The 27,297-nt window shown below is 38.6% G+C and overlaps 1 protein-coding gene across 15 annotated transcripts in view; it reads left to right on the forward strand.

The window, feature by feature from the left end:
• The first annotated feature begins 3,418 nt into the window (after positions 1 to 3,418).
• The window catches only part of TUT7 (terminal uridylyl transferase 7), a 59,779-nt gene continuing 35,900 nt past the window's right edge, over positions 3,419 to 27,297 (forward strand). For 3 of the 15 annotated variants that reach the window (XM_070590178.1, XM_070590190.1, XM_070590186.1), the window contains exons 1-11: positions 3,419 to 3,596; positions 4,737 to 5,287; positions 9,963 to 10,144; positions 10,462 to 10,578; positions 11,089 to 11,266; positions 12,844 to 12,932; positions 14,685 to 14,736; positions 15,692 to 15,761; positions 16,522 to 16,648; positions 18,051 to 18,170; positions 27,106 to 27,258. In XM_070590178.1, the coding sequence (XP_070446279.1) occupies positions 4,768 to 5,287; positions 9,963 to 10,144; positions 10,462 to 10,578; positions 11,089 to 11,266; positions 12,844 to 12,932; positions 14,685 to 14,736; positions 15,692 to 15,761; positions 16,522 to 16,648; positions 18,051 to 18,170; positions 27,106 to 27,258 (1,608 nt within the window). In that variant the 5' untranslated portion in view covers positions 3,419 to 3,596; positions 4,737 to 4,767. Of the gene's footprint in view, positions 4,349 to 4,736; positions 5,288 to 9,962; positions 10,145 to 10,461; positions 10,579 to 11,088; positions 11,267 to 12,843; positions 12,933 to 14,684; positions 14,737 to 15,691; positions 15,762 to 16,521; positions 16,649 to 18,050; positions 18,171 to 27,105; positions 27,259 to 27,297 lie in introns of all 15 variants that reach the window. The other 12 variants (XM_070590179.1, XM_070590191.1, XM_070590187.1 and 9 more) reach the window with 9 other exon arrangements.

A 27,297-nucleotide genomic window follows, 5' to 3' on the forward strand; every position in this document is an offset into this window, starting at 1 on the left:
CTATTGCAAGATTAGACTTCTTTAAGAATACTAACATACCTCAATAAGAGAGGGGAATCGAACCTTTGTGAAGAACCATTGCTGCAGAGCCCGGCTTGTCCTGTATCTTTCATTCATTCTGCAAACATTTCTAGAGAGTCTGCCATGAGCCAGGTAATGTTCCAGGTCCTAGAGGACATATTGGTAAACAAAACAGGTAAGTCTCTGCCTTTGTTGCACTTATATTCTAGTGGAGGGAGGCAGACAAGAAACAAATAACTGTAATAAATAATGAAATGATAGGGCAGGTGACAAGGTGTATATAGTGCTACAAGAACAAAATAGACCAGGTGAGGCGCTTTGGGGAGGCAGAGGAGAGGGTGGTGGGTGGTCGGAGTAGGCTTCATTGAGAATGTGGTCTTTCAGCAAAGATTTGAAGGGGATGAGGATGTGAGAAATACACATATCAAGGGAGGGAAAGCATTCTAGGCAGCGGGAACAGCCAGGGCAAATCCCTGAGGCAAGAGCTTTGCTGGTGTGAGGAAGCCACTGCAAGAAGACTAGCCCAGCTAGGGTGGAGTTAGTGAAGGGGGGAGAGGAATAAGGGATGCGATCAGAAGGTAAAGGGAGGGGCTTGTGTAGCCATTGTAAGGACTTCCAGCTTTTACTCCCAGAGAAATGGGGAGCCACTGAGGTGTTTTGAGGGGGAAATCATAACCTGGCTCAGATTTTTACAGGAGTTTTCTGGCTATAGTGTTGATGAAGCCAGGTACCTGAGGGTTACAATTTGCTGTTTTCCTGTTTAATTTGTGGGGTGACTCAGGGGTCTTGAGGATTTGTGAGCTTGTTTTTCAGAAGAAAGACTGCCTTGGGGAGGTTTCAATCAACTGCCAGGCCTCAGCAGCCACCGAAGCCCAGGAGTCAGATCGCCCCGGGGCTTACTGGGAATGACCCCTTTGTTTCTCCAAAGCTTCTCCTGCCCAGCCCCTTAGCTCCATGAAACCCTCCTCCTTTCTCTTCTTGGAGAGGCAGATTTGAGCGAACTCAGGCTCCCACCTACTCACTTTGGCCAATTCAAATAAATCTTTCTTCATCTCCAAGCACCCATCTCTCAGTGTTTGGCTTGTGGCACTTCTGGCACACGAATTTGAGACTAAGAGGTTTGGTACCATCAAGAGTAGATAAAGGAGGACAAAGATGAAAGCTAATGATTGCAGCAATGCAGTGAAGCAACGATGGTGATGAATATCAGGTTGCAAGCAAGGGAGGTGGTGAGAAGTCACTGGACTCTGGACATATTTGACACATATGTCAATGTGAATAGAAAGCACTAGTATTACTGAACCAGGCTCATTTTGCCTGCCACAGTTTACCAATGACCAAGATGCTGAGTTTGCAGCTGAGAAAGGGTTTATTCACAAGGCGGCCAAGCAAGGAGACAGCAGAACAAGTCTTAAATCCACCTTCCCAAAAATAAGGATTGGGGTATTTATGGGATAGAGGGGCAGGGTGGTCTGAAGTGTGGAATAGATGACTGGAGGTGAGAAGTGAGGTAACTGATGATCTGCATAGTCAAGCTTCATGCCAAGCTTAACCGGCCTGGACAGTCAACTAAAAACACAACCAAAGCAGCCGTTGCCATGGTGATCCAGGAGTCAGCAATGCTATGGATAGGGTGGGCTTTAGTAACGCATCCTCTAACTACTTTTGCAAAGAGACAACTGAGTACTGCTAAAGCAAGTTGACCCCCAGTCACTAGTGGAGAAATTGGCTGACAAAGCTAGGTTTACAACTCCTGCACTTCTGATTCTCCGCCCTACAGGAAAAAGAGCACTGGGTTTGTTAAAGGTTGACTTGTCAAGATGTACCACAACATTAAGCTTCTGGTTCAACATTAAGTTTCAAGAGAGAAGTCTCACTCTAACATATGGAACAGTGTTAAGGTGTTCTGAACCAGAGAGCCCCCAAATTTCCACTCCACGTTGTTGGAAATACATCTAGACCGTGAAGCAATTGCCACAAAGACTCTGAGAAGCTCACTATTCCCTCTGGTGACATCCAACGAAGGACCAAACCAAACTTTTCAACTGGATTTTATGGATCCCCATGACCAATTTAAATTCCCATGACAGTATCATACGGATAGAAAGAAGTATATTATCTGTCAATATCTTTTGATTAATATTGCACCTTGTTTTAGAGAGCTTCATTTATCAAGATGAATCTTAAAAGCACATTTAGAATAGAAGTTAAGCTTTGGGAAACACATTGAAGAAAATGCAAATAAAAAATATTTTAAGCCCTTAAAAAGATTGCTCCTCCAAAACTTTTCCTAAACCAGTTCTTCTGTTCAGAATTACTCCACTGGGTGTGGCGACACTGCTGTCCCATAAGACATATAATCATGTATCACCACACTCCCTTTGGACTCTTTTAAAGGCCATTGTCTGCCTGTCAGATTATTAGCTTGATCCTCATGTATTTTAAAAACCAGAGCATCCGGATAAGGCATTAGACCAAAGCTGTACGAACGTGTTTTAAATTACCTTTAGTAGACACACTGGTTAAGAACAGACTCTGCCTCATTAGGGTTGGGATTTCAGAGGTGCCATTTACTTCGCCATAAACCCTATTTCCCCATCTTTTAGGCGGGGATAATGATACTTTCCTAGTGGAGCTGTCGTGAGGATTAAATGAGTAACGATTCGTAAAGCCCTCAGAACAGTGCCTGGCGATAGCCAGTTGTCACGTGTTCATTATTATTTTAAGACCAATACCCCACAGAATCTCATGGATTTAAATTGAAATGCTCTTAAAAAGCAGAGAATTCAAAACTGTCTCATTTTCTCAACGCTCCTTAATTTTTCAGTTGCTCGAGGCTTTCACTGCAGACAGCGAGGAAGGTAAAAGTCAAAAGAAAAAAAAAAGGAACCGCGGGTTGTTTTGCTAGTTCCCAGTGTGCATTCTTGGTTCAAAACTTCGAACAGGACCCTCCGTGGTCATCCTGTGAGACGACACATTCTTCAACACACACTTTTTTTTTTTTTTACGTAAAATTAATCCGTACACAACCTAAGAAAAAAAAGCAGCGCGTTTCCCCTGACCACTCGGAGACCGGGGCGAACAGCCGACGCGGAGCGGCTGGCATTTCTAGCAGGTCTGTAACTTAGCCCTCACTCGGCCGTTCACTCACTCGCGTTCTCAAACAGCACGAGGCCTCCGGCCCGGGCTGGCCCTGCCCTGTGAGCCCCGGAAGCAGCCGGGGCAACGCCGGGCCTCCCAGCCGCGGGCTCCGCGTCTCCCGCGGGGAGCGAGCGGCTGCCTCCCCAGAACCGCCCGGGCTCTCCAGGCCCAGGCGAGGCCAGCCCCGAGCCAGCGCGCCCGCCCCGACCCCACGCCCGACCCCGGCGGGGGCGCGCGGCGGCGGCGGCGGCGAAGTGGACGGGGAGGTGCGGCGCGCGTTTCCGGCGTGCGCGGCGGAGCGCTCGGGCGGGGGCACCGCCGCCTCCCAATCGCGCACAATGAGACAGCGCTGAGCGCCGGAAGTGGGGCCGAAGGAAAACACGGAGAGGGAGCCGGGCCGGGACAGGAAGAGGCGGGGGACCGCGGCGGAGGTGGTGAGTGCTCCGAAGCGCCTTCTCCCCGCGGCCCTCCCGGCCTCGCCTCGGGCATGGGTCTCCGGTGGGTGCCCCGGTCTGCAGAGTAGAGGGCGGGCCCGGCCCGGGAGATACGTTGGCTCCGTCCTCCGCCGGCCTCCTCGCCCCGGTTGCGAGGACCTGGGAGCCCCCAGGCCAGCGAGGACAGAGCTCTCGGGTTCGAGTCCGCTTCTTCACTTTGTGTCAGACCCTGCGGGGCAGGAAAGGAAGGGGTCTGGGTGGGGGCACTCGGCTGGGCCCCCTCGCCGGCCTGGGGGACCCCGGAACCCCATCGGGGAGGCAGGTCACTTCCTGCTTCCTGGTGCCTGCCTTGGCTTGGTGGCCAGGGGTGCAGAGACACCTCCTCTTTCTCCGCCGGCCCCGCACGGGGGAAACTGAGGCAGATCGGGGGTGGGGCAGTCAGATGGGGATCGAAGAGGAAGAATTGCTGTTCGTGTCAAAGCTAAAGTTGATTGAGGTTGGAGCATGGGGACTGGGGAGGTTAGCCGGAGTTGTCCCTTGGTCGGAAACCCAGCCCCTTTGGCTGAGCGGAGCTTTGGTCGGGAGCCCAGCCCCTCCGTAGCCCAAGCGATCGAAGCCTGTGTTCTGAACATCTGAACAGTGGTGGTGAGAGGAGCCGAGGCCCCGGGAGACGGAGAAGGGACGGAAAAGTGAAGTTGGAAGGAGGTGTTCCACGTTCGCAGAAAGTTTGTTACTTTGTATAGCACTTAAAAGTAATTGCCAACTTTTTTTTAAAAAAGACTAACAGTATAGGCTTGGGATGAGGTTTTTTTTTTTGAAGAGACGCATTTTTGTTATGCAGTTAAAGTCATCCAACTTGGTATGAGTAACATTTGTTAAACTACATTTCTCTAGACTATAGGGAGCTTCCCTTATTCATAGACTTAATCTTCACGTTAAATAGTACTAATTTTCATGAAGAATATTATAGGACTACCCACCTAACTTCTGGTGTAATGCACTGGTTATTGGAAAGTAATGGAAATTAGGAAGAGTTTCTTACAGGCTTTTGAGCATCTGCGCAATAAATGGGTGGTATTTTGTATACTTGACATGTTTTCTTGTTATAATTTGACATTTCCCCAAAATGCCTTCTTTCAGGTACAAAGTAAGAAAATTGAAGTCAAAGACCATGGGAGATGCAGTGAAACCTTATTTTATGAAGCGTGCTAAAGACCGAGGGAATATAGATGATGAAGATTTCAGAAGGGGTCACCCCCAGCAAGATTATTTAACAATGGATGATTATGCTAAAGGCCACAGCGGTAAAATGGAAAAAGGCCTTCCAAAAAAAAAAATATCACCAGGAAACTATGGGAATACCCCCAGAAAAGGACCATATGCTGTTTCCAGCAATCCATATGCATTTAAAAACCCAATTTATAGTCAACCTGCTTGGATAAATGACAACCACAAAGATCAGAGTAAGAGATGGCTATCTGATGAACTTGCTGGTAATTCGGACAGTTGGAGAGAATTCAAACCTGGACCTAGAATTCCTATTATAAACCGACCAAGAAAAGACTTGTTTCAAGAAAGTGAAGATGGATATAGGTGGCAAGATGGAAGAGGCTGCAGAACTGTAAGACGATTATTTCATAAAGACCTGACAAGCCTAGAAACCATGTCAGAAATGGAAACAGGAAGCCCTGGTAATGTGTTCCAACTTGTCAAGTTACAACCCCGAAGTCAGCAATGTCTTTTCTCTTTCATCTGAATTTTATTATTTTCAGGAGTGCAGTTCCAGTTTTTCGTAGTTTCTGCTTATTTAATGTGATTATTTTAAGGGGTGTAATCATGATATTTGGGCAACTTCAACACATTGCGTATATGGGTCCCTTTAAAAGTGTACTTTGTCACAAGGCTCATTTTACTTTAGTCAACATATTTCCTGTTGGTGCTTTTTACAGAAGAGGGTGGTCATAATTCCCCTGGGGACTATCATATAATTTCTGAGTGGTGTATATATGTTTTCTAAATTATTGTCATTTTGTATTTGAATAAGGAACGTGTCCCTAACATAAATGGCAGAATAAAGGTAAAAAAAAAAAAATCTTATTCGATGTAAAAACACAATATAGACTGCATATATCTCCTGCCACAGCAGGAGGTATGTTCTTTGGCATGGAGCATTGATCCCCAGAGGAAAGTAGTCCAAGGTTTTTTCTCAAAAGCGAGCTTGGCCAGCAGGTTGAGAAACATTAAGTTTAGAAAATCAGAAATACAGTTAAAAGCTTTGCTTTTTAGTTCTAGTAAAACCAAAATCCATTCTAAGTGCCCTGTGTGCTTGATAATAATTGTCCCAAAGTGAGTATTCATACATTTGTCTAAAAGGTGAATGGTAGATTTTGTCCTTGTAGCAATGATTTCTATAAACAGGAAAATTATTTTTATCTAATGGACAACATTTACTGAAATGAAATAAAGTCATTATTTTGAAGGAAAAGATAAAACAATAATATTTAGTCCAAAAATGCAAATTATGCTTGGTAAATTATACTTGGAAAAATGGGCTTTTAAGTTTATTGGCTGTAAGCCTTTTTTAGTGGCCATATAGGATGGGTTGCAAACTAGCCAGCACTTTTCCAGTTTTTTTAATTTAAATGCATTTAAGGCCCCTTTCCTTTTTGTCATCTCACAGCAGCCAGTTATATTGTATATGTATTACTAGTAAGGCATTTGAATTTGTGACCTGGGCATTTAGAATACTTAATAGGGAAAATGTTGTTTAATCTTTAGAGGGTCTTATGAAAGTATTAAATGGAAGAAAAGGTGCTGTTTTATGTTTTTTAAGATAGGAAAAGCAAGAGAAAATGCTTTGTATCAAATAGCTGAAACAGAATGAGGTGTTATAAAGGAATTAAATAGGGAGAGAGAAAACCTTAGCTCCTAAATCTTTAAGCTAGAAAGAACTTGAAGGAATTGTCTGATGCAGTGCCGTGTCCTGATGTATCAAAAGTAGAATCACGATTTTACACGGCAGGCAGCTGTGGCTCAGAGGGGTTAAATTTATCCAGACTTATTTGTGCAGAGTGATAGATGAGGAAGTGGAACTAAAATCATGTCCTGTGCTGCTCTGGCCATTAACTCAGCTTTGCTGGAGCTTGAATCTGACAGAGGGGAAACTGAACACATACTGATAATTTCTGGTGTTTTGATTTGTGTTTTTCTTTTTAAAAGTTTGTGTACGTTTAAGTATTTCTGTATTACTGTGTCCAGGTGGGACATGGACATTTTAATTTAGTTACCAATAGTTAGTCTTTAAGAAAAGAAAGGATCTTGAGCAGCATTATAAAAAGAAAGATTTACAGATCAGAAGTTTGCAATCAGACAGATATTAAAAGGAACTGTTTACAGACCAAAACCTCTCATCTATATTCTTGTTTCATCTTAAAAGCAACTAAAGAATTGTTTTTGTGCATGTGAACAAGAAGTACATTTTTAATATTTTTTTTTCTCGAAGGCAATCCAAAAGCTCCCATGTTTTCTCTATATGAAATACAGGTGTGTCCTTTCACAATCACTAAATGAAGAATTGTTCAGCTTCTCTCCCTTGGGAAGTCTTCATAAGGGAAATATTAAGCTTTGATATAACATTGCTTACTACAGAGAGAAATTCAGTTTAAAGTATAAACTTGGCACTTCACTCAGAGGATCCTAAAAAGGATCTCATTTAAAAGGACCGAAATTTTCCTTGAATCAAAATTAGTCTTAATAAGGAAGGATCTTATTAAATGATGTGAGAAGACATAAAGAAAAACATCTTAGAGTTATCTTAGAGTTGTTTTTTAATACTAACTTCCTATTTTTAGTTCTACGTTACCACCCCTACTTCATCCCTGAAATATCCTTGATTGCCAATTTAATGTATTTGGGACAATGCCGTTAATGATCTTAGCTGGAAAACATCTACTCAAATACACATGTCTTTTGTGAATGGAGTAATGGACCATATGCAAATAAAATATGGGAAATTTGGAATACTGTATATAGAGAATTCATATTACAAAAATCCTGGGATGAGTCAAGTAACCTTCCTTTAAGTAATTATGGCTAGTTTTTAGCAGTACCCAGCTTTGCCTTCAGGATTCTCTCCAACGAGATTTTGACTGTTTTTCCCATGCACACCTGTGAAACTCAGTTCAGAAAGTTGTATTGCCTTGTCAGTTCTAGTCTATTCTAGATGTGAATGGGTATGCTACAAGAAGGGATTTTACTAAGTCTTTTCGGTTCTTATATTGTTAGATAGAATGGTGAATTTCAGAATTTCATCCATGCTTTGATCTTATTTCAAATCCCTTTACTTTGACTTAGTCATGTGTCTCTGAACAAATTACTTATTTTCTTGGACCGGCATTTTCCCAAGCTGTGCAATGGGGATAACATTAGCATCCACGACTGGATCACTGTAGGTATTACATGAGGCAATATACAGGTAGTGTTTGCCGTGTACCTGTCGCATAATAAGATACTCAGTAATGGTAGCTGCCGTTACCATCATCATCAGACATAGTTTCTGCAGCCATCTACTGCTCTGTATAAAAACAGCAAGGAGTTATTTGTGCTCTTTGGAGGGAAATTGAAGTCACAAGAAAATGACGGCAAATATAGTTATATTGAGAAACCTTTGTGATCAAGAGAGAGGAGAGGTTAAAAAAACTTTGGTTCTGTATCAATTACTGTTTTGTGAACTAATACGGACTTTGCTAATGGGTTTTGCACATATTAGTGTAAATCACTAATGAGCATTTGCCTAGGTAAGGAACTTCTGTCATGAACACTGAAGTCACGCAGTTGTTTAGAGTACGTGACGATAAACAAATTAAATGAGAATACACACACCTCTAAGTGAAAAGAAGTGCTTATCTCAAAAGTTTGTGCACACCAAAAGTACTGCCCTTAAAAGATTGTGATAATTTAACTGGGAGTAAGGAGAATGTTAAAAAGCAAGTATTAAAGTAGCCTCGTTTTCTATTCAAGTGACTACTTACCTTTTAGTGCTTTGGTCCATTTTGATTGCTTTTTCTTGAAAAGACTGTATTTGTCCTTGTAGTTATTTATTATGTTCTACTTGCCACTCTTGTAGTATAGAAGCTGTTTGCAGAATTTCATTATATTCTTCTTACAGTAGTTTGAGCATAGTGCTTGCTGCTTTTCCTTTAGAGCTGTTGGCAATAGGTTTTTTTAAGTTAGATGTTCCCTACCTCCCTTTTCTGACACAGAATTTGTTTCAATCAACTGCTTCATTGTAACTGCTGGACAAGTAATGAGTTCCACTGAAAACTTGACATAGGAATCGCCTCAGGCAGGCTGTTTCAGTAGGTTTATATTTTCAAAGATTAATTTTGGATAAGTCATTTTAAACTATTCAATCCATTTATCACAGTTTTATTGGGGAAATAAATTTTATATTAATCTTATGTGTTGGTGATAGCTTCATTTTCAGAACTTGATAGAAGTTAGCAAAGCTATTTAAAACAGTTTTTTGTAATTCAATTCAATCCCACAATCATCTTCAGTTTCGCAGGTTGAAAAGTTAAAAGTTAAAAAAAAGTAACAAATTTATTAGTAGAACAGCAGAGTTCATAAACAAATGGTTTAGTCTATATTTGTAGATAACTTTTATTTCAATGCTAATTGGTTTTTTTCTTTGAAATGTACTCAGTGTACAGGCCGTTCAAAGAAGCTAAAATGAAAGTAAAGATAAAATGAAAAATAGCTGTCCTCAGTAAACAAACTTTTGCCTTGGACTTCTTGCTATTAATGTGGAGCGAGGGCCCAATTATGTGAAGGCTCAATTTACAACTAAATGGTGGATTTTCCCTCCAGATGATAGTGTTGTTGATTTCTGAGTTCTCTGGAGGTATATTGTTGTCTTTACCCTATTGAGCTTGTCCACTTATAAAAAAATGAAAGCAAGTGTAGATAGTTTCATTAGAATAACGGGTATACTAGAATATATTAGATGGATGTGTATTATGATGTATTAGGTATATTGGAATTACACAGAGGATCATTTTTACTGTTGCTTGAGTATGCTAAGCAGGATACCAGGAAGAGATAATTATAAAATCATACTGTATGATTGAAGTAGAATTCTTTTTAAGTTTTCCAAAAAGATGATTTCTGTGGGTTGATGTATCCAGATGAGGTGCTTTCTGAGTATTCAAGCATTTGATCCATGGAAGAGCTGTACCTTTCCGTCTGCTCTGTATTCACATGTCATTCAGATGTCACATGGTTTCATTATGAAATATATAAGTTCTGCTTGTTACTCAGGAGTGATATTATTCAATATCAGCATTGATATTTCCCCCCTAACTTAAGAAAACAAGAAGCAGAGGTCCAGACCTAGGAAGCCACGGAGGACCAGAAATGAGGAAAATGAGCAGGACGGAGACCTGGAAGGCCCTGTGATCGATGAATCTGCGCTTTCGACCAAGGAGCTCCTGGGCTTACAGCAGGCCGAGGAGCGGCTGAAGAGAGACTGCATTGACAGGCTGAAAAGGGTAACATCTTCCTACATATTTATTTGTTAATGAGAATTCTTATTTTGGTTTAAACTTTGGTAGTAATTGAGAATATGTTCTTTCATAAATTAGGTATCCTACTTTGGTTATTAGTATTTAAACACTACAAGTTAAAAATGATAGTTTGATTTAATAGAGTTACTTAAATTAAAATGACTATTAGGGTAGTGATAAAGAGTGACAGTAATATATTAACAGTTTTAAAAGTGAAGGGGAAATCATCTTCTGGCTAATTTTTGTTTACGTGCGTTTTTGAAGATACATATGTCTGTCTCTTAAATCTCCTCAAATTATAGAAGCCAAGAAACTACCCTACAGCAAAGTACACCTGCAAACTTTGTGATGTTTTAATTGAATCCATTGCATTTGCCCATAAGCATATCAAAGAGAAGAGGCACAAGAAAAATATTAAGGTAAGTTTAATGTAAGCCAAACAAGTATGTTTACTTGTCAGTTGTTATTACTTGTCATCTTTGTGACTTTCTTCTCCTTAAGGCTATAATATTAAGAACTTTAATACTTATATTATTGAATTTATTTTGGCCAATTTACTTTGTCCTGGTCAGTTATGTTTTGCTGGTCAGTCTTGTGAATTTCCTTGAGAAAAGTATCAGGATAAATGAAGTCATCGATAGGACCTAGGGATATGTCCTTATGCCAGTAATAATAAAGCAAGTGATTTGTGGTTGCTGTTTTTAATGCTCTTTCCTTGCACTTTCTCCTTATTTTTGCCTTCCTTCCGTTATCACTGTTATGTGCATAAAGAAGTGTGTTTATGTTTGATAAGATGAAGACTAACACAGCTAAGGCAAGAGGGAGGGTTAAGAAAAATATTCAGAATATTCTACAGGGTGTTGTCTCAGTGAACAGCCGAAGGTAAAAATGGTGTGAGTCATTTTTAATCTCAATATTGATCTTAAAAGGAGAAGCAGGAGGAAGAGTTGCTCACTACGTTACCCCCGCCTACACCCTCCCAGATAAATGCAGTTGGTATTGCCATTGAGAAAGTGGTGCAGGAGTTTGGCTTACACAATGAGAACTTGGAACAGAGACTAGAAATTAAACGTATCATGGAAAATGTGTTCCAACACAAGTTACCAGGTATTTTCTAGATTTGTTTTTCTATTTAGTTACCTAAAAGTACCTCATCCATTTGTCCTGCCAGTCAGAATTTTCACCTAATAGAAATTGATTTGCTACATCCTGAAGCTCTTAATTTTGTGTGTGTTTTGGCTTTTCCAGGCTTCCCCCAAGGTAACAAAGACTTCTACATGCATTGTCGTTAAACCTGTCTTTCTTAGGAATTTCATTTTGTGCATGTACTTTAAGTTAAGTGCCCGATATTATTGGGGCACTATGGGACTCTGTGTGTATATTTATTTACCTTTCTACCTGTTTAAATTGAGACAATATTTTGAGTTAAAAAAAGAGAAGTATCCTAGAGTCAGTTTCAGGTTATCTGTGTCCAAAATAGGTTCTGTTTAACCACACTTAACAGAATTGCAGCATCTCAAATGAGCTTTGAAAACAAATTTTGAATAGATTTTGTGTACTCTTGAATTGATGTTCCAAGTTATGTCTGTGGAGTCATGGAAAACTATTTTTTAGAAAGCTCCGCAAGTAATTCTGATCCACAGCTAGGGTTGGAATCACTTTTTAAGTTTATCACTGTATCACCCATGCAACTACTTGTTCTACTGAAAGATCATTCATACAGGATATCACTCATATATACTTTATAAAAATAAAGGATGAGAGTCTGCTCATTTCATTAATAGATCGCTCATTCTTGATGTTGTACACAAGTTCCTAAAAAGTCATTTGTAATTTCAGTGATCTTTGCTATAGAGATCCATCGTCAAATTGAATGTGCTTTGTCATGGAAAACTGTTAAAACCCAAAGAAATCACTTGACTTAACAAACCTAAAAAAAAAAGAATACCCAAGTCACCTGATGAGAAGGGATAATTTTTTGGCACAATAGTAGTAAAACGTTGGGGGAAAAAATGCCGTTAATAAATATAGGCAATACATACACACACACATCTTCCTCTGAAGAGTGGATCACTTGCGGCCTAGCATTCTAAATTATATCAGTGATGTTATAATCATTTTTCAAAAGTTTTCCTGGAGGGATTAGGTTATGTTAAATCCTTTTTGTTCATAATGTAATGAGTATTCATATTGAAAAGTAACTTTATGCTGAAGGACATTTTTATGATTATTATTTTACTGGAACATCTTTATAGTAAACTATGCCTGTGTGTGCTTTCTAAAAGGTGAAATGTGTGCATTAACTCTTTGGTATAATATCAAGTTTATAAATGTAAAACAAACTTTAGGTATCCCTTTTCAGTTTGCACATTTGGAAAATCACTGCAAATGGTATTTTCTACCAAAAATGTGAAATTATAATGTAGGAATTTTTTTAACATGTTTTGCAACTGACGTGAAAGGAGCGACTCTTAAGCTAAATGGCAGTAAGGGCAGCCGTCCCTGTTAAATAAAGTGAGGGTAAGAGCAGAGTCGCCTGTTCCTGTCTTTCCATGATGCCAGACTTGAAAACTCTTTTGCTGTTGTGTAGCTTTAGTTGATGGTTCCGTTTCTGAAATAGCAGTGTTTTGTTATAACTTAGAAAAATTTTACTTTATTAATGACTTTTATTTAATTTTTTTTAGATTGTTCTCTGAGATTATATGGGTCATCCTGTAGCAGATTGGGTTTCAAAAATTCAGATGTAAACATTGACATTCAATTCCCAGCCATTGTAAGTACAAAACGAAATGCTTGAATTTTCAATGTAGTATGGAAATTCTTTTTTTCAAGTGTGAGCTACATGTGAATATATTTTAGATATTTGAAGACAGTTTAAGTGTAATAGTGGCAACTTTTTTTCCTAAAATTTCTGTTTTTATGTTCTTCTGCCTGCCTTCAATTTTAGAGCATTTCTTTTAATACTCTACAGCTTTTCATACTTACTTTATTCTACAGATCTTTCATGCTTACTTCAAACACTGGTTTTCTAACCATGTGAATCTAACGGGGCTATTTAGGTTCTGTTAATTTGAAAAGATTAAATTATCTTGGTAAAGTCAACTTTCCAATGGCGGGAAAGCATTTCAGATTTTAAACAGTGTAGACATGTAGACATTTATGACCTGAAAACTTAATTCGCTCCTCAGTGTCCTCTCTTATACAGCTACTTTGTTAAAATAATTATACCTTTAAAGAACCACACCTAACCTAGATTTCTGGTTTAAGCATGATTCAGAAGCACATTGATGAGTCAGAATTTTAAAACTGGAAGGCACTTTAGTAGATTATCCATTTATCTACTGGTGGTTCCCACAGGCCAGCTTGCAGGTAGTTTATACCTATTTACCTGGGTTGCTGGTTGAAAATACAGATTCCTGGGCTCCAGCCCCGGATGTTCTATTTGGCAGCCAGTCATTCCTTGCCATTGCTGACTGCTGTAGCTACATGGTCAGCTGCCCAATAGATTTTACTATTCTTTTAACCTTAAATTTTGAGTAGTAATTTACAAGCATAGCAGTTATTTTGATCTCATGCCATTCATTCATTTAGCAAATATTCTCTGAGTCCCTGTCATATGCCAGGCACTGTACTAGATTCTAGAGGACAAGACAGGAACTCATACCTAGTGAAGGAGATATGTACATGTATATAATTAATTGTAATGAGAGCTATGCCTGGAAACAAGGTTCTGTGGCAGAAAACAACAAGAGATGCACAGATACAGGAGTCATGAAATTCCCTTTGAAGAGATCACATTTAGGCTGAGCTTTAAAAGATGAAAAGAGGGGCCAGAGTAAAGGGGGTTAAAAGAGTGTTTCAGGCAGAGGGAACAGCATTTGCAAACACCCTAAATCAGTAAGGAGCTTGACATGTCCAAGCAGCTACAAAGAGGAGTCTGTAGCTGTGGTGAAGGGACCAAGAGGTAGAAGAGCATAAGCTTAGGATGGAGAGGTAGGCTGGGGCCCAACATGCAGCCTCTTGTATGCCATCATGAGGAATTTCACTTTGACCTAAGGACTTTAAGAAGCCATTGAGAGTTTTAAGGAGAGGCATGACTAGATCAAATTCGTGATTTTAAATGGTTTTGGCTCCCATGTGGAGCCAGGATTGGAGAAAGGCAAAACTAAAGCCCAAGACAAGTAAGCTGTCTGTTGAAGTAGTCTGAGAGAGTGAGAGGTAATATTGTTAACAGTTTGGCAGCTTCTCACCACAACTTTGAGATTGCGGAGAGACTGATGACCTCAGGGATTGGTTAATCAGGAGTTGGCTGTGTAGCAGCTCTTTTGCCCACACTCACCCTTGTGGCGCTCGTCTCTCTCTGACTGACATGTGCACACAGCATAATGATCAGTTTCTTTCCTCTGGGAGCAGTGTGCTTTCTGATTTGGAAAGGAATTTGGATAACTCCAGATAACTGTGTATTATCTCAGCGAAGCAGAAGTACTTACAGATTGTTTGATGTATTCATTGATTTCTTTCCTAGATGTCTCAGCCGGATGTTCTCTTACTTGTTCAAGAATGCTTAAAGAACAGTGGTAAGGCCAAATTCTTTTCTACAATTTGCTCTTAAATTTTTCTTTTGTCTGTAATTTGAATACATCTTATTTCTCAAACTGTGAAAGCAGGAAGTCATGTTTTTAAAATTATTTATATGGGTAATGTCCAAACAAAAACCAAAAGCAAATGCCCATGAATTATTAGCAAGTCAGAGTCCTGTTAGTTGTTCTACTATGCAGAATAACCATTCTACAAGTAAAGCCTTTAGCTTGATGATAATGGCACAGTTTATAAAGATTAAATGAATCCTAGACTTAAAAGATGCAAAATATGTAAAATTTACTCTTAGAGGTAAAGCTAAACCTCTACTGGAACAGAAAGAGGTAAAGATAATCTACTTTATTCAATGGTTTAAATTAATTCTTTACAAATGGTGCGTAGATATGACCCAACCCTGATTAATGAATCAACAAATAGTAGTTCTCAGTGAGCTTTATCAGTTGTCCAGAGTAATATCCAACTGGGGGGTTTTGACTTTCTGTGCTTTCCTTAGGCCTCGTCAAAGTGACTCACCCCTTGAATTAGTTTTTCCCATCCTTCTTGTTTCGGTTGAATAAAACATTTAGACGTATCTTCTTACTTCAGTCAATATGTATTTTGACCCTGAACATTTCAGTAGTTTTTACAGCAATTTTGTTTTTGAATGTCCTATCCATATTTCTAATTGTTATCCACATAATATTGAAATATTCTCATTTAATAATGGAGTCATTTCTAATTCAACATTAATTTTGCAAAACAAGGGTTTAAATTAATGTGATTACTTAATGCTTGCGTATAATACTTTTATCCTTTGCAAGTCATCTCAGAGCTTTATTTAGCAGGGTCTTTCCAAAGGCCAGACAGATAAGTGGCAACTAGTATTTGTACTTGATCTAATTCTCTTGTAAAGGTTTAATTAACTTACTTAATATTATTTTCTTCTTTCCTCAGACTCTTTTCTTGATGTTGATGCGGATTTCCATGCGAGGGTGCCAGTGGTGGTGTGCAGAGAAAAGCACAGGTCTCAGTTTCTTTAAGTACTTCACTGAATCTTAATATCCAGTTTGTAGAATGATAATCTCCTTATGTGGTTAATTTCACAGGCTTGCTACTAGTGTTCTCCCTATACTTTTGGCATTTGATGCAAGAGGAAAAAGTGTTTTATTTTTTAAAAAAATAAAGTTACTTAAGAGGAAAAAATAGAGGAAGGAAGCATTTTGACCCATTTCAACTCAGTAAAAAATACCTTTATCAAGTGGTCACTTGCTCCGATCACCTTTATTTGCCATCCTTGGTAGCAGCATCTCTAGCAGTGCTGAACAGCAGTTAGTGTGACTTGGCTCGTGTCCTCCACCTGGGAGCATTGCCGTCAGCACTGTGAATGGATGGTGTGTAGGCTGCAATGATTTTGCATTAGGCACACTCCCCCAGCTCTTGGGAAAACACTCTTTTACTCTTACAAAGATGAATTCATGCTCCCAAATGAAACATTTTACAGTATTTTCTTTATTTGCATTTCGCCTCAAAAATAGTTTTAATATATGAAAATAGAAAGTTTCAGTTCTGGAAAAGTAAAGTTTAGTCAGAAAATAGCTGCCCTTTTTTTAAAATCCAGTTTCTTTACTGACCTTTAAAGATTTAGTGAGTTTTTTACTTTATTTTCATTTTTAAAGTATTATCAGTGTAAATTAGTTGTTGGCATAGAAGATACCTAATACCTGTATATAACACTACTTATTTTCCTCTTTTTCTTTCCCATCCTCACCCCTTACCCCTACCAGTGGTCTTCTTTGCAAAGTGAGTGCAGGAAATGAAAATGCTTGCCTCACAACGAATCATTTAACTGCCCTTGGAAAGCTAGAATCAAGGCTGGTTCCTTTGGTGATTGCATTTAGGTACTGGGCAAAGGTGGGTTTGAGTTCTTTAAATGTGTGAATACTCTCTGTATGCATAATCAGTGGGCTTTGATTTTCACATGGTTAATTTAATCTGAAACATTAGGATGCCTGTTTATCAAGTCGTCCATAGACTAGGCGTCTGAGTACTGGAACAGAAATTTTAATGTGTACAGAAAGGAAAATTCACTGTTTCTGTTTCATTATAACAGTGTTACTCAGAGATCAAAATGATTTATAGTGCTTATTAAAAATCAGATTTGTGGGTCAAATACCAGAGGACATGGCCCAAGAATTTACATTTACAACTAGTTTCCTGAGGTGATTCTTAGGCACAGGAAAGTTTGAGATAAAGCTTCTTATACCTTTTCCAATAATATGCCCAGAGACTCAGAAAAATGAAAACCACTATCTGATCTTGCCTACTTTTCCATAATGTCTTAAATGTAGTATCCCTTTGCCCTAAAATGTAAGGTCTTGTCATGATTATTTAGATTATTAATTTTTTAGATAATTATTTAGATAATTGAGATTCTGTATAGGTGCTTTACAGAGAAAAGCCAAAGCTTTACTGATTAAGATATGGCAATAGCAATTTGTAGTTCCTTTTGCTTGGGTCCAGGATGAACAGAGAGAATGCCCCGCTCTTAACTCGGTGAATAGATAATTACAATATGCCGTACTTTGAAAGCTGCCTCCTGCTTCATCACTAAATAGGCCATGCTTTTTAAGTTATTTCTCTTAGTGCTGGTGAACTTGCCCTAATCACTTGTGATCAAAGCATGCATTTTCAAGGAAGGAGGTTAGGATGAGGGGACCATTAAACTGAGCAAATCCAGTAGTTGGCTTGGACTTGGGATCAAGCCTTCATTTTGACTTCTTTAACAAGTGTTTTAACCAAGGGAATGGATTTACCATGGATGTCAAAAAAATGAAATAATAAGGGCCATCCCAGTGGTGTAGTGGTTAGGTTCGTGCACTCCACTATGGCAGCCTGGGGTTCGTGGGTTCAGATCCCAAGCACAGACCTGCACACCACTCATCAAGCCATGCTGTGGCAGCATCCCACATACAAAAGAGAGGAAGATTGGCACAGATGTTAACTTAGGGACAATCTTCCTCACCAAAAAAAAAAAAATAAGAAGAAGAAAGAAATAGCAAATATTGTTTTAGGGCCCTCCATGAGTAAGTTTAGTTAACAAGATTAAAAATGTGAAATCAAAGCTGCTCCTCAAAACCACAATATGTGGTTGCTCCAAAACTGTAAGGAAGTCTTGTATTTTGTCACTGTGGTGGTTTGTGCTGAGGAGGAAATAATGTAATAACATGGAAATGAAGTTACAAGTTTTAGACCAAGTTGTGTGAATGACAAGTTGGTACGAAAGAATACTTATCCTCTTTTCTCTCATTTGTAGCTTTGCAGTATAGATCGCCCTGAAGAAGGAGGTTTGCCACCTTATGTGTTTGCTCTGATGGCCGTTTTCTTTCTTCAACAGAGGAAGGAACCCCTTCTGCCTGTTTATCTAGGATCATGGGTATAAAACTTATTTTGCTTATATATCAGATATTGATTTTATTATAGGGCCACAGTCCTTTACGCATAATGTGAAAATCTAAAAACCTAAGCAGAACTGACCTGCATTTATTTCTCCTACTAGTGTGAATATTCATACCTTTCACTGTGAAAATATTAATTTATTTGATTACAAGATGCTGCCTTGTACTCTTCTAGGAATATTATTACTTTTCTAAACTGAAAAAACTCTTAATTTGTGGAACATGATCCTGAGGGTTTCAAATGAGAATGTGAACCTGTATTAAATTTGTCACTTGGCGCACACTTTTTTGGGTACAGTTTATAATTTGATGCTTGAATTTATATATCACCCCCGGACAGACTATAGGAAGCATTTGGTTCACTGTAACTTACTTTGTGTTTCTAGTCTTCAGTTCTCTTTATTCCCCATTTGCTGTGAAACAAAAGAAAATGTAAGCATTCAGATTGCTCCCTATGCCATAAGATGCAGAACTTAGTACACTGTCACCTGTAGAATAATATTTTTGGTGTTATCTTTAAGATGAATTAGGCTTCAGTAATGTGACCACTCTTTCTTTTGTATAAAGTTGAGTTGATTTCTTCAAATAATGAGATTTAATAAGACGCCATCTCAAAGTCACCACATTCTCATCCTCTTGGAAACCTCACTTTTAATCCCCAGGTGTTTATCTTGATAAAATCTTATGTGTACATTTAGTTTGTAGAAAGGCTTTTTAGTTGGTGAAAAGCTTACTTTGGCGCATTTGATATTTTAACTCCCTTTCTTCTTACTGTACACGGGATTCTCATCATTAAGAGGGTATGTTCCAGAGCAGTCTTTCTTCACTATGGGTACATATCAAAGAAATACAGTTGTAGGGGATTTTTTCTTCATACTTAATAGGTTGAGAATTAAGCAGAGACCTTTACCTGCCAGGCCCTGGGAGTAACGACTAGGGCAGAATAAGCCCCTTATAAAATCTGTCCTGGCGTAAGGGGTTGCAGTCTGCTGTGTGTCCCAGTTGTCTAAAGGGATCTCTCTCTATGCTTGTGGTGCTGAAATGAAAGAATTCAGGCCCGGAGAAGGTATCTGCTAGACCCCTCTCCTGGTGGAAACAAGAGTGAGATAACGAAGTCAGCCCTTGGTTGATAAATAACCCTTCCTCTTGGACCCAAGTAGGTAGCTATGAAAGCCTTGCAAGTTTGCCTTTCACTTTGATCCAAGAGAGACAAGAGTGTAGGGTGGAACCCCGCCAGGTGGACTCCTATGCCCAGAAGGTCCCCAGAAGTGATCGGATGTGTAGTCATGCTCACCACCGTCTTAGTGAGATCTGCCTTTTCTTCTGTCCTGATCACCTCTGGTTAGTCATCTGTCATTGATGTGAGGCTGCAGGAAAAAAGGCATTTCTATTCTGGTGGTGAGATTCTCCTCAGGATTTGCTTAGAGTTGTATGAATACTCTTTTCTGTGGCCCATGCATTATTTCCTTAGCAGTGATACTGGAAATTCTCTAAAGTGACACTGAATTTGATTTTGATTATACCGTTTATTTAAGATTTAATGACAAAAACAGATATGTGGTGGCCAAACACTGGGTTGAATTCTATGAATCAAATAAGGGAAACTCTGCTACCTAAAACAAAATGATCTGCAGTTTTCAGCATTTAAAATGGAGCAGGCATCGATGTGGTGGCTTCTGCCAGAGTCTTAGTCAAAAATGTAAAGCAAGTAAGGGGAAAGGAATTAATATTTATTCAGTACTTTATTCATGCCAGGTATTTTATATCCATTATTTCTGCAGAAAATTCATTGAAGACTTTAAAATCATGTGTATGAAAGTATCTAAACTGTCAATTCTTTTGAAATCTTAAAGCACTGTGTATGTTAGTCATTGTATTAGGCCCTGAAGGGAAATCACAGATGAACGAGGCTGAATTCTCTGTTGAGAAGTTTAGAGTGTCACACCTCTGTGCTCTAATCTGTCTTTCAGGAATCTTTTGGCCATTCCTTTCCAGCCTACTCAGATCTGTTCCGTGTTGGAGACTGTCCTCTCTGACCTTTTATTCCCAATTAAAATTCCCATTTTATTGTCATTAGACCTTGATATGATTAAAGTTAATCATGGTGAATTGTGAATGATGAAGAGGTTTAACCCTGTCTTAGCATCTTTTATCCCCTACAACAAATTTTACTAGTTTCCTAATAGATATTATTTGGAATCTGCCTTATTTTGGATTATATAAACTCAACCTTTAGCAAACAGTTATTTACACTTTAAAGATGCCAGATATTATAATAGAAAGAACAGTAGTTTTAAAGTTTGGCAGCCATGAGATTCATCCAGGTTTTGCCACTTAATATCTTATGACCTAGAGTAAGTCATTTAATCTCTGAGCCTCAGTATCCTCATCTGAAAAATTTTGAAATGAGATTATGAATGTAAAGCTCCTGGAACAAGGTCAGAGAACAAGTGTGGTCCTTTTCACCTTCAATAAAAAGTCAAGTTCCACTTATGGTCTGGAGGCATGGACTCCTCACCAAATTATCCTTCTGGAAACAGCTATAAATTCTCAGAAAAAATAGAAAAAAAATAACAACGTGAAGGTTCTGGAAACCAAACAAATGCAGGCAGACTTTGGAGGGAAGTCAAAACTTGGAGCAAGTGGTCAACACAGAGTGAGTTTTTGTTTTTCTGTGGCTTCACCCTTAAAGTCAACTCTAGTAGAAAAACTGGTCTTCTTTCTGGCTAGAGGAACTAGGGCCACCAGATAATAAGGGGGAAAAAACCCAGAAAGGAAAGATACCAAGAAGTGGAACCCTTAATTGTCTGTGAACTCAGCACATCTCTGACTAACTCCTGAGCCCGTCTGGTTTGTCATGTAAGGGGCTTGGAAGTTGTCACTCCATCCTCACAAAAAGAAAAAAGCTGAATAAACTGAAAATCAACAACCCTTCTTAGCTATATCAGAGAATTGAGGTCGTGGGGAAAACTCCTGCCCCCAAAATTGGAGAGAGAGGTGAAGACAGTGAATTATCACTTGCTAGCATGGAGCCCAGGAGCAGAGTCCTGCCGCTGCAGCCAATATGAGGGTAGGAAGACTTAGACTGTGATTCTAGAGGCTCAGTTTGGACAAACTTAAGAGTGAAAAAAAACAAGGGGGGCCCAGTCTTGGGGGACCCCCAGTGGTTTCATGAGTTTTACCTCCAGGAACCCCAACCAGGTTCTCAGGGTGAAGAGGCAAGAAAAATTCCCTCAAGCTTTTGGCAGCATGAGGGGAAAGGTAGCCATTTTGAAATATGCCCAGAGCATTCTGTCCCCCTAAACAAAAGCCTGTCCTCGAGGGACTGTTTTACCAGGGCCTAATCGACCTAGGGGGAGGAAAAATACCCAGCATCATAGGACTACAGATTGGCTTCTCTCCCACACCTTACTGCCACGTCATTCAGGCTCCTGTATACTGGTAGTACAATGGAAAGACGTCGTTTTCAACAAGAAATCTCTTGGGAAACCCAAAGATAGCAGGGAAGACAAAAAAAAGACACCAGACAAAGTTTTAGCCTCTTTACATCTACGTCCACAATGAACAGTAAACATAGCCTAACTCCTGGTCAGATAAATAAAACCTCACACTGAAGGCCTGTCTGCCTCGGTTCCTTTGACCCAGAACATCATACCCAGCTTCAACAAAAAAAATTACAAGGCATACTAAAAGGCAAAAAACATAGTTTGGAAGAGACAGAGCAAGCATTAGAATTATCAGACCAGGAATTTAAAACAACCAAGATTAATATGTTAAGGGCACATTAATGGAGAACATGCAAGAACAGATGGGTAATATAAGCTGAGAGATGCAAACTCTGAGAGGCAAAAGGAAATACTAGAAATAAAAACTATCACAGAAATGAAGAATGCCTTTGATGGATTCATCAGTAGACTGGACACAGCTGGGGAAAGAGTCAGTGAGCTTTATTCAGTAGAAATTTCCCAAACTGAAAAGCAAAAAGGGAAAAAAGATTGAAAAAGAAATGGAACAGAATTTCTAAGAACTGCAGGACCATTACTAAGGGTTGTAATACATGGATAATGGGAATACCAGAAAGATAAGAAAGAAAGGAACAGAAGAGAGATTTGAAGTAATAATAACTGAGAATTTTCTGGAAGTAATGATGCACTTCTAAACCACACATGTGAAACAATCTAAAAACAGTTAAGAGCTAAGTCTTAGAAAACAACCGAGGTTGGAGCCACTGTCCACTGGAGATTTGACAAATCTGCAATTGGTCTAACTGAGTTAATTACATGTCAAACAAAAGTATCAACACGTTTTGGAATAACAAAAATCCAGAATTTTCATAATACAGTACAGTATCATAATATCCATAATGCAATCCAAAATTGCTTAACATACAAAGAGCCAGGAAAATGGGACCCATTCTCAAGGGAAAAGAAATCAACAGATGCTAAACGCAAGATGACCCAGATGCAAGAACTGGCAAAGACTTTAAAGCAGTTATTGCAACTATGCTCCATAAGATAAAGGAAATATACTACAGTAAATGAAGAGAAAGGGACTATCAGCCAGAAAAATAGAAAATGTAAAAAACCAAGTGGAAATTTTAGAAGTGAAAAATGCGTTAATTTAAATAAAAAATTTACTGGATAGGCATCATAGTAGAATGGGGATGGCATAGGAAAGAGTCAGTGAATGTGAAAATAGTTTAATAGAAACTAGTCTGAAGAAGAGAAAGAAAGTTTGAAAAAAAATAACTGAGCCTCAGAGACTTCTGGGACAATTTTCAAAAAAAGTCTAACCTATGGGTAATTTGAGTCCCAGAAAGGAGAGGAAGAAAAGAATGGGACAGGCAATAAAAAACAGGCAGAGACTTCCCAAATTTAATGAAAGACATAAACTTACAGACTAAAGAAGCTGAGCAAACCTCAAGCAAGATCAATTCAACGAGAAGCATGCCTAGCACATCATAGTGAAACTGCTGGCAACCAAAATAAAAGGCAAAACTTAAAAGCAGCCGAAGAAACACCTTGCATAAAAGAACAGTGATTTGAATGATGGCCAAATGCTCATCAGAAACCACCAAATAATCCTTTCACAATCCTTTCACAATATGTCTATCAAATCACATTGTACACCTTAAATATATGCAATCTATAAGCTTTTGTCACTTATACCTAGTAAAGCTAGGGAAAAAAGAATAAAGTCAAACCAAGGCTATACTGATACCAGTTGAGATAGATTTCAAGAGAAAAAAATACTACCAAAGACCAAAAGGGACATTTCATTATGATAGTGTCAACTCGTCAGGAAGACAAAAAACTATCATAAATGTTTCCATCTATTAAGAGAGCAGCAGAATACGTGAAGTAAAAATTGATGGAATCCATTGCACCATCAGAGTAAGAGATTTGAACACACCCTCAGCAGTTGACTCATGTGTTAGCTAAACAGAAAATGAGTGGGGACATAAGGGATTCAATAGACACTATTAATCACCTGGATCTAATTAATATTTATAGAACACTTTGCCCAACAACTGCAGAATACACATTTTTTTTTCAAGTGCATCTTGTACGTTCACCAAGACAGACCATATGCTAGTTCATAAAAGAAGTTTCAATACATTTAAAAGGATTGAAATCATATAGAGTGTGTTCTTCAACCACAATGGAATTAAGTTAGAAATCAATAACAGATAATTAGGAAAATCAAATATATTTGGAAATTAAATTGCACACTTCTGAGTAATCTAGGATCAAAGAAATCACATGGGAAATTAGAAAATATTTTGAACTAAGTAATAATAAAAATACAACACATCAAAATTTGTGAGATGCAACTAAAATAGTGTTCACTTGGAAATTTATAGGTTTGAAATTTAAGAAGAAGAAGAAAAGTCTAAAATTAGTGACCTAAATTTTAACCACAAGAAGCTAGAAATCAAAGGGCAACATAAACTCAAAAGTAAATTGAAGCTGGGAAATAATAAAGATAAGAGCAAAATCAATAAAGAGGAAATAGACAATAGAGAAAGTTAAGAAAACCAAACAGTTTATTTCATCAACAATACTGATACACTCCTGATGGACTGATTAAGAAGAGAGAACACAAATTAATATCAGGAGTGAAGAGGGGTTATCTTTCCAGCTCTTATGGACATAAATGATGGAAAGAAGAGAGTGTTTAAACAACTTTATACCAGTAAATGAGAAAACTTAGATAAGATGGGCATATCCATATAAGACTAAATACAAAAAAGAGCTTTGAAGAAAAAAATAACCTGAATAGCCCTTTATCCACTAAATAAATTTAATTTGTAATTAGAAACCTTCCTAAAAAGAAAACTCCAGACCCAAATGGCTTTACTGGTGAATTCTGTCAAACATTTAAGAAAGAAAGAATGCCAACTACACAAACTCTTTCAGAAAATGAAGAGGAGAAATAAGAAGCCAGCAGTACCCTTATACCAAAATGAGACAAAAGAAAAGAAAGCTATATACCAATAGCCCTCATCAGCATGGACACTGCAACCCTTAGCAAAATATTAGCAAATCAACTCAGAAATATGCTAAAACAGAGATATTATGACCAAATGGAGCTTCTCCCAGGAATACAAGGTTGATTTAGCATTTGAAAATCAATATAATTCACCATTTTAACAGAATAAGGGAGAAAAGCCGTATGATCATTTGTAGATGTGGTGGGGGGGAGGGACATTTGACAAAATGCAACACTCGTTTATGATTTGAAAAACAAAAAGAAAACCTCTTTGCAAACTAGAAACAGAAGGGAACTTCCTCAGCCTGAAAATGGGCATCTGAAAAACATCTACAGTTTATGTGATACTTAATGTTGGAATCCTGGACATTATCCCTGTGCCATTGGGGACAAAAAAGGATATCCCCCTCACTATTCCTATTCCACATTTACAGGAAGTCCTGACCAATACAAAAAGGAAGGAAAAGAAAAAGCAATAAAAATCCGAAAGGAAGAAGTAAAAGTTTCTGTATTTGCAGGTGACATCATTGTTTGCATAGAAAATCCTCAGAAAACTACAAAACAGCTAGAACTAAGAAGTAAATTGAGTAAGATCATAGAATACAAAGTTAATGTGCAAAAATCAATTGTGCTTTTCTATATTAGCAGCAAACAATTGAAAAATTGTTTTTAAAAATTCCGTTAACAGTAGTGCTTGAAAACATACAATATTTACAAGTAAGTTTGACAAAAGATGTGCAAGACTTCTAAACTAAAAACTGGAGCGTTGCTGAGAAAAATTAAGAATGTAGGTAACTAAGAGACATAACAAGGCTATGGATTGGAAGCATCAATATTGTTTTCATCTCTGGTGGTCCTTTCTTTTCCAACAAAGGTGCGTAAGCATTTCATTGGGGGGAAGTCTTTTCAACAGTTGATGCTGGAAACACTAGGTATCTATAAGGAAAAAAATGAACATCAAATCTTTACCTCACAGCGTACCCCAGAATTAACTCAAAATAGATCAAAGACGTAAACATAAAAGTTTTATCAATATTCTTTTCTGTTGATACAGTTTATGCTTTTAGTGTTCTACCTAAGAAATCCTTGCCTATCCTTGGGCTGCGAAGATTTTCTCCTAGGTTTTCTTCTGGGGATTTTATAAATTTAACTGTCAAACTTTAGAGCTTTTACTCCTCAAGAACCATCAAGAAAACAAAAACAACTGAAGAAAATACTGAATATGTACATCTAAGAGTCACCACACCTGGTATTTCCAAAGTGTTTTCTGCAGGAGAGTGGTTTATTCAGGCAGTCAGCAAATCCGTCCTGAGCAGTTAGCTTGTGCCAGGATGCTGGAGTGAGAGCGGCGAGCAAAAGAGAATCTTTTCCCTTTCATAGGTCTAATGGGGTGAAACAGGTAAGTACTATCAAGTGGTGGTAGTTTCTCTAAGGAAAAGTAAACCAGGGTAAGAAGGACAGAGTGAAAGGGGAGGAGCTATTTAGAGAAAAAGATGTTTGAGCAGAGCCTGACTACAGTGAGGGAGAGGGGGATAGCTGATGGGTGGAGGGAAGAGCCGACGTTGGCTCCGAGCTGGGAGAATGTCTCGAGATGGGTCAGAGGAGTAGCAAAGGGCGGATTGCCTGGGCCCTGGAAAGGACTGTGAGTTTCATCCTGAGTGAGAAGGAAACTTATCAGGGGAGCGACATGATGTCTTGGGTTTTAGAAGGATTACTCTGCTAAAACAAAGAAGTAGTGTAAGTACATTTGGGAAATGGGGTACCACATCCACACCCCACCCCACAATTCATTATGTACATTAACCTGTTTAAAGGCTGTGATAAATCCTATTGTACAATAAAGAAACCTCTTCAAGTTTTTCCACATTTCTTAGATCATCTGAGCCCAGACTATTTTCCTTAGCAATTTGCATCTTATTACATCAATAGAAATCCTTTCTTACATTTATTGAGCATTTACTGTGTGCCCTACCTTGTATCTGAATGGTTTATGTCCATTATTTCATATCACACCATCCAATGAGGGAGGTTCTAGGGTAGCCCTTTTCCCAGGAACCTGAGGCCTAAAGAGAGTGAGTGCCTTGCTGAAGGTCTCACAGCTGGTGCACTAGGGAGCTGAGATCTGGGCCCAGGCAGTTTTACTCTGGAGCCCATGGCCTTAGCCCTAGGCCATGTTGCCTTCTCTTAGACTATTTACTAAATAATTATATCACAAAGTCACCATTTCTTTTGCTAATCAAAACCTTATTTTTTACTTTAAAAAATATTTTTAAATTTACAAATGTCTCAGAGACAGTCCATGAATGATACCCTTAGTATTTTTAATGAACTATGTTATTTTTTCATTTCTTCCAGGGTTAAGATGCTCTGATTAATATAAAATTTTCTACCTCATGATGCTATGTGTCTAATTTTTCCTAGATTGAAGGATTCTCATTAAACAAACTAGGAAACTTCAACCTTAAAGACATTCAGAAAGACGTTGTGCTTTGGGAATACAGTGATAATGCTGCAGAGGACACAGACACAGCAAAAGAAGAGGCACCAAAAGAAGTGCCCGTTAAAAGGGGACAGGTCTGTTCTCTTTCATTTCTCATTTTACCATCTATTTTT

The sequence above is a fragment of the Equus przewalskii genome, chromosome 22 (assembly GCF_037783145.1).
Source record: "Equus przewalskii isolate Varuska chromosome 22, EquPr2, whole genome shotgun sequence".
Taxonomy (NCBI): domain Eukaryota; kingdom Metazoa; phylum Chordata; class Mammalia; order Perissodactyla; family Equidae; genus Equus; species Equus przewalskii.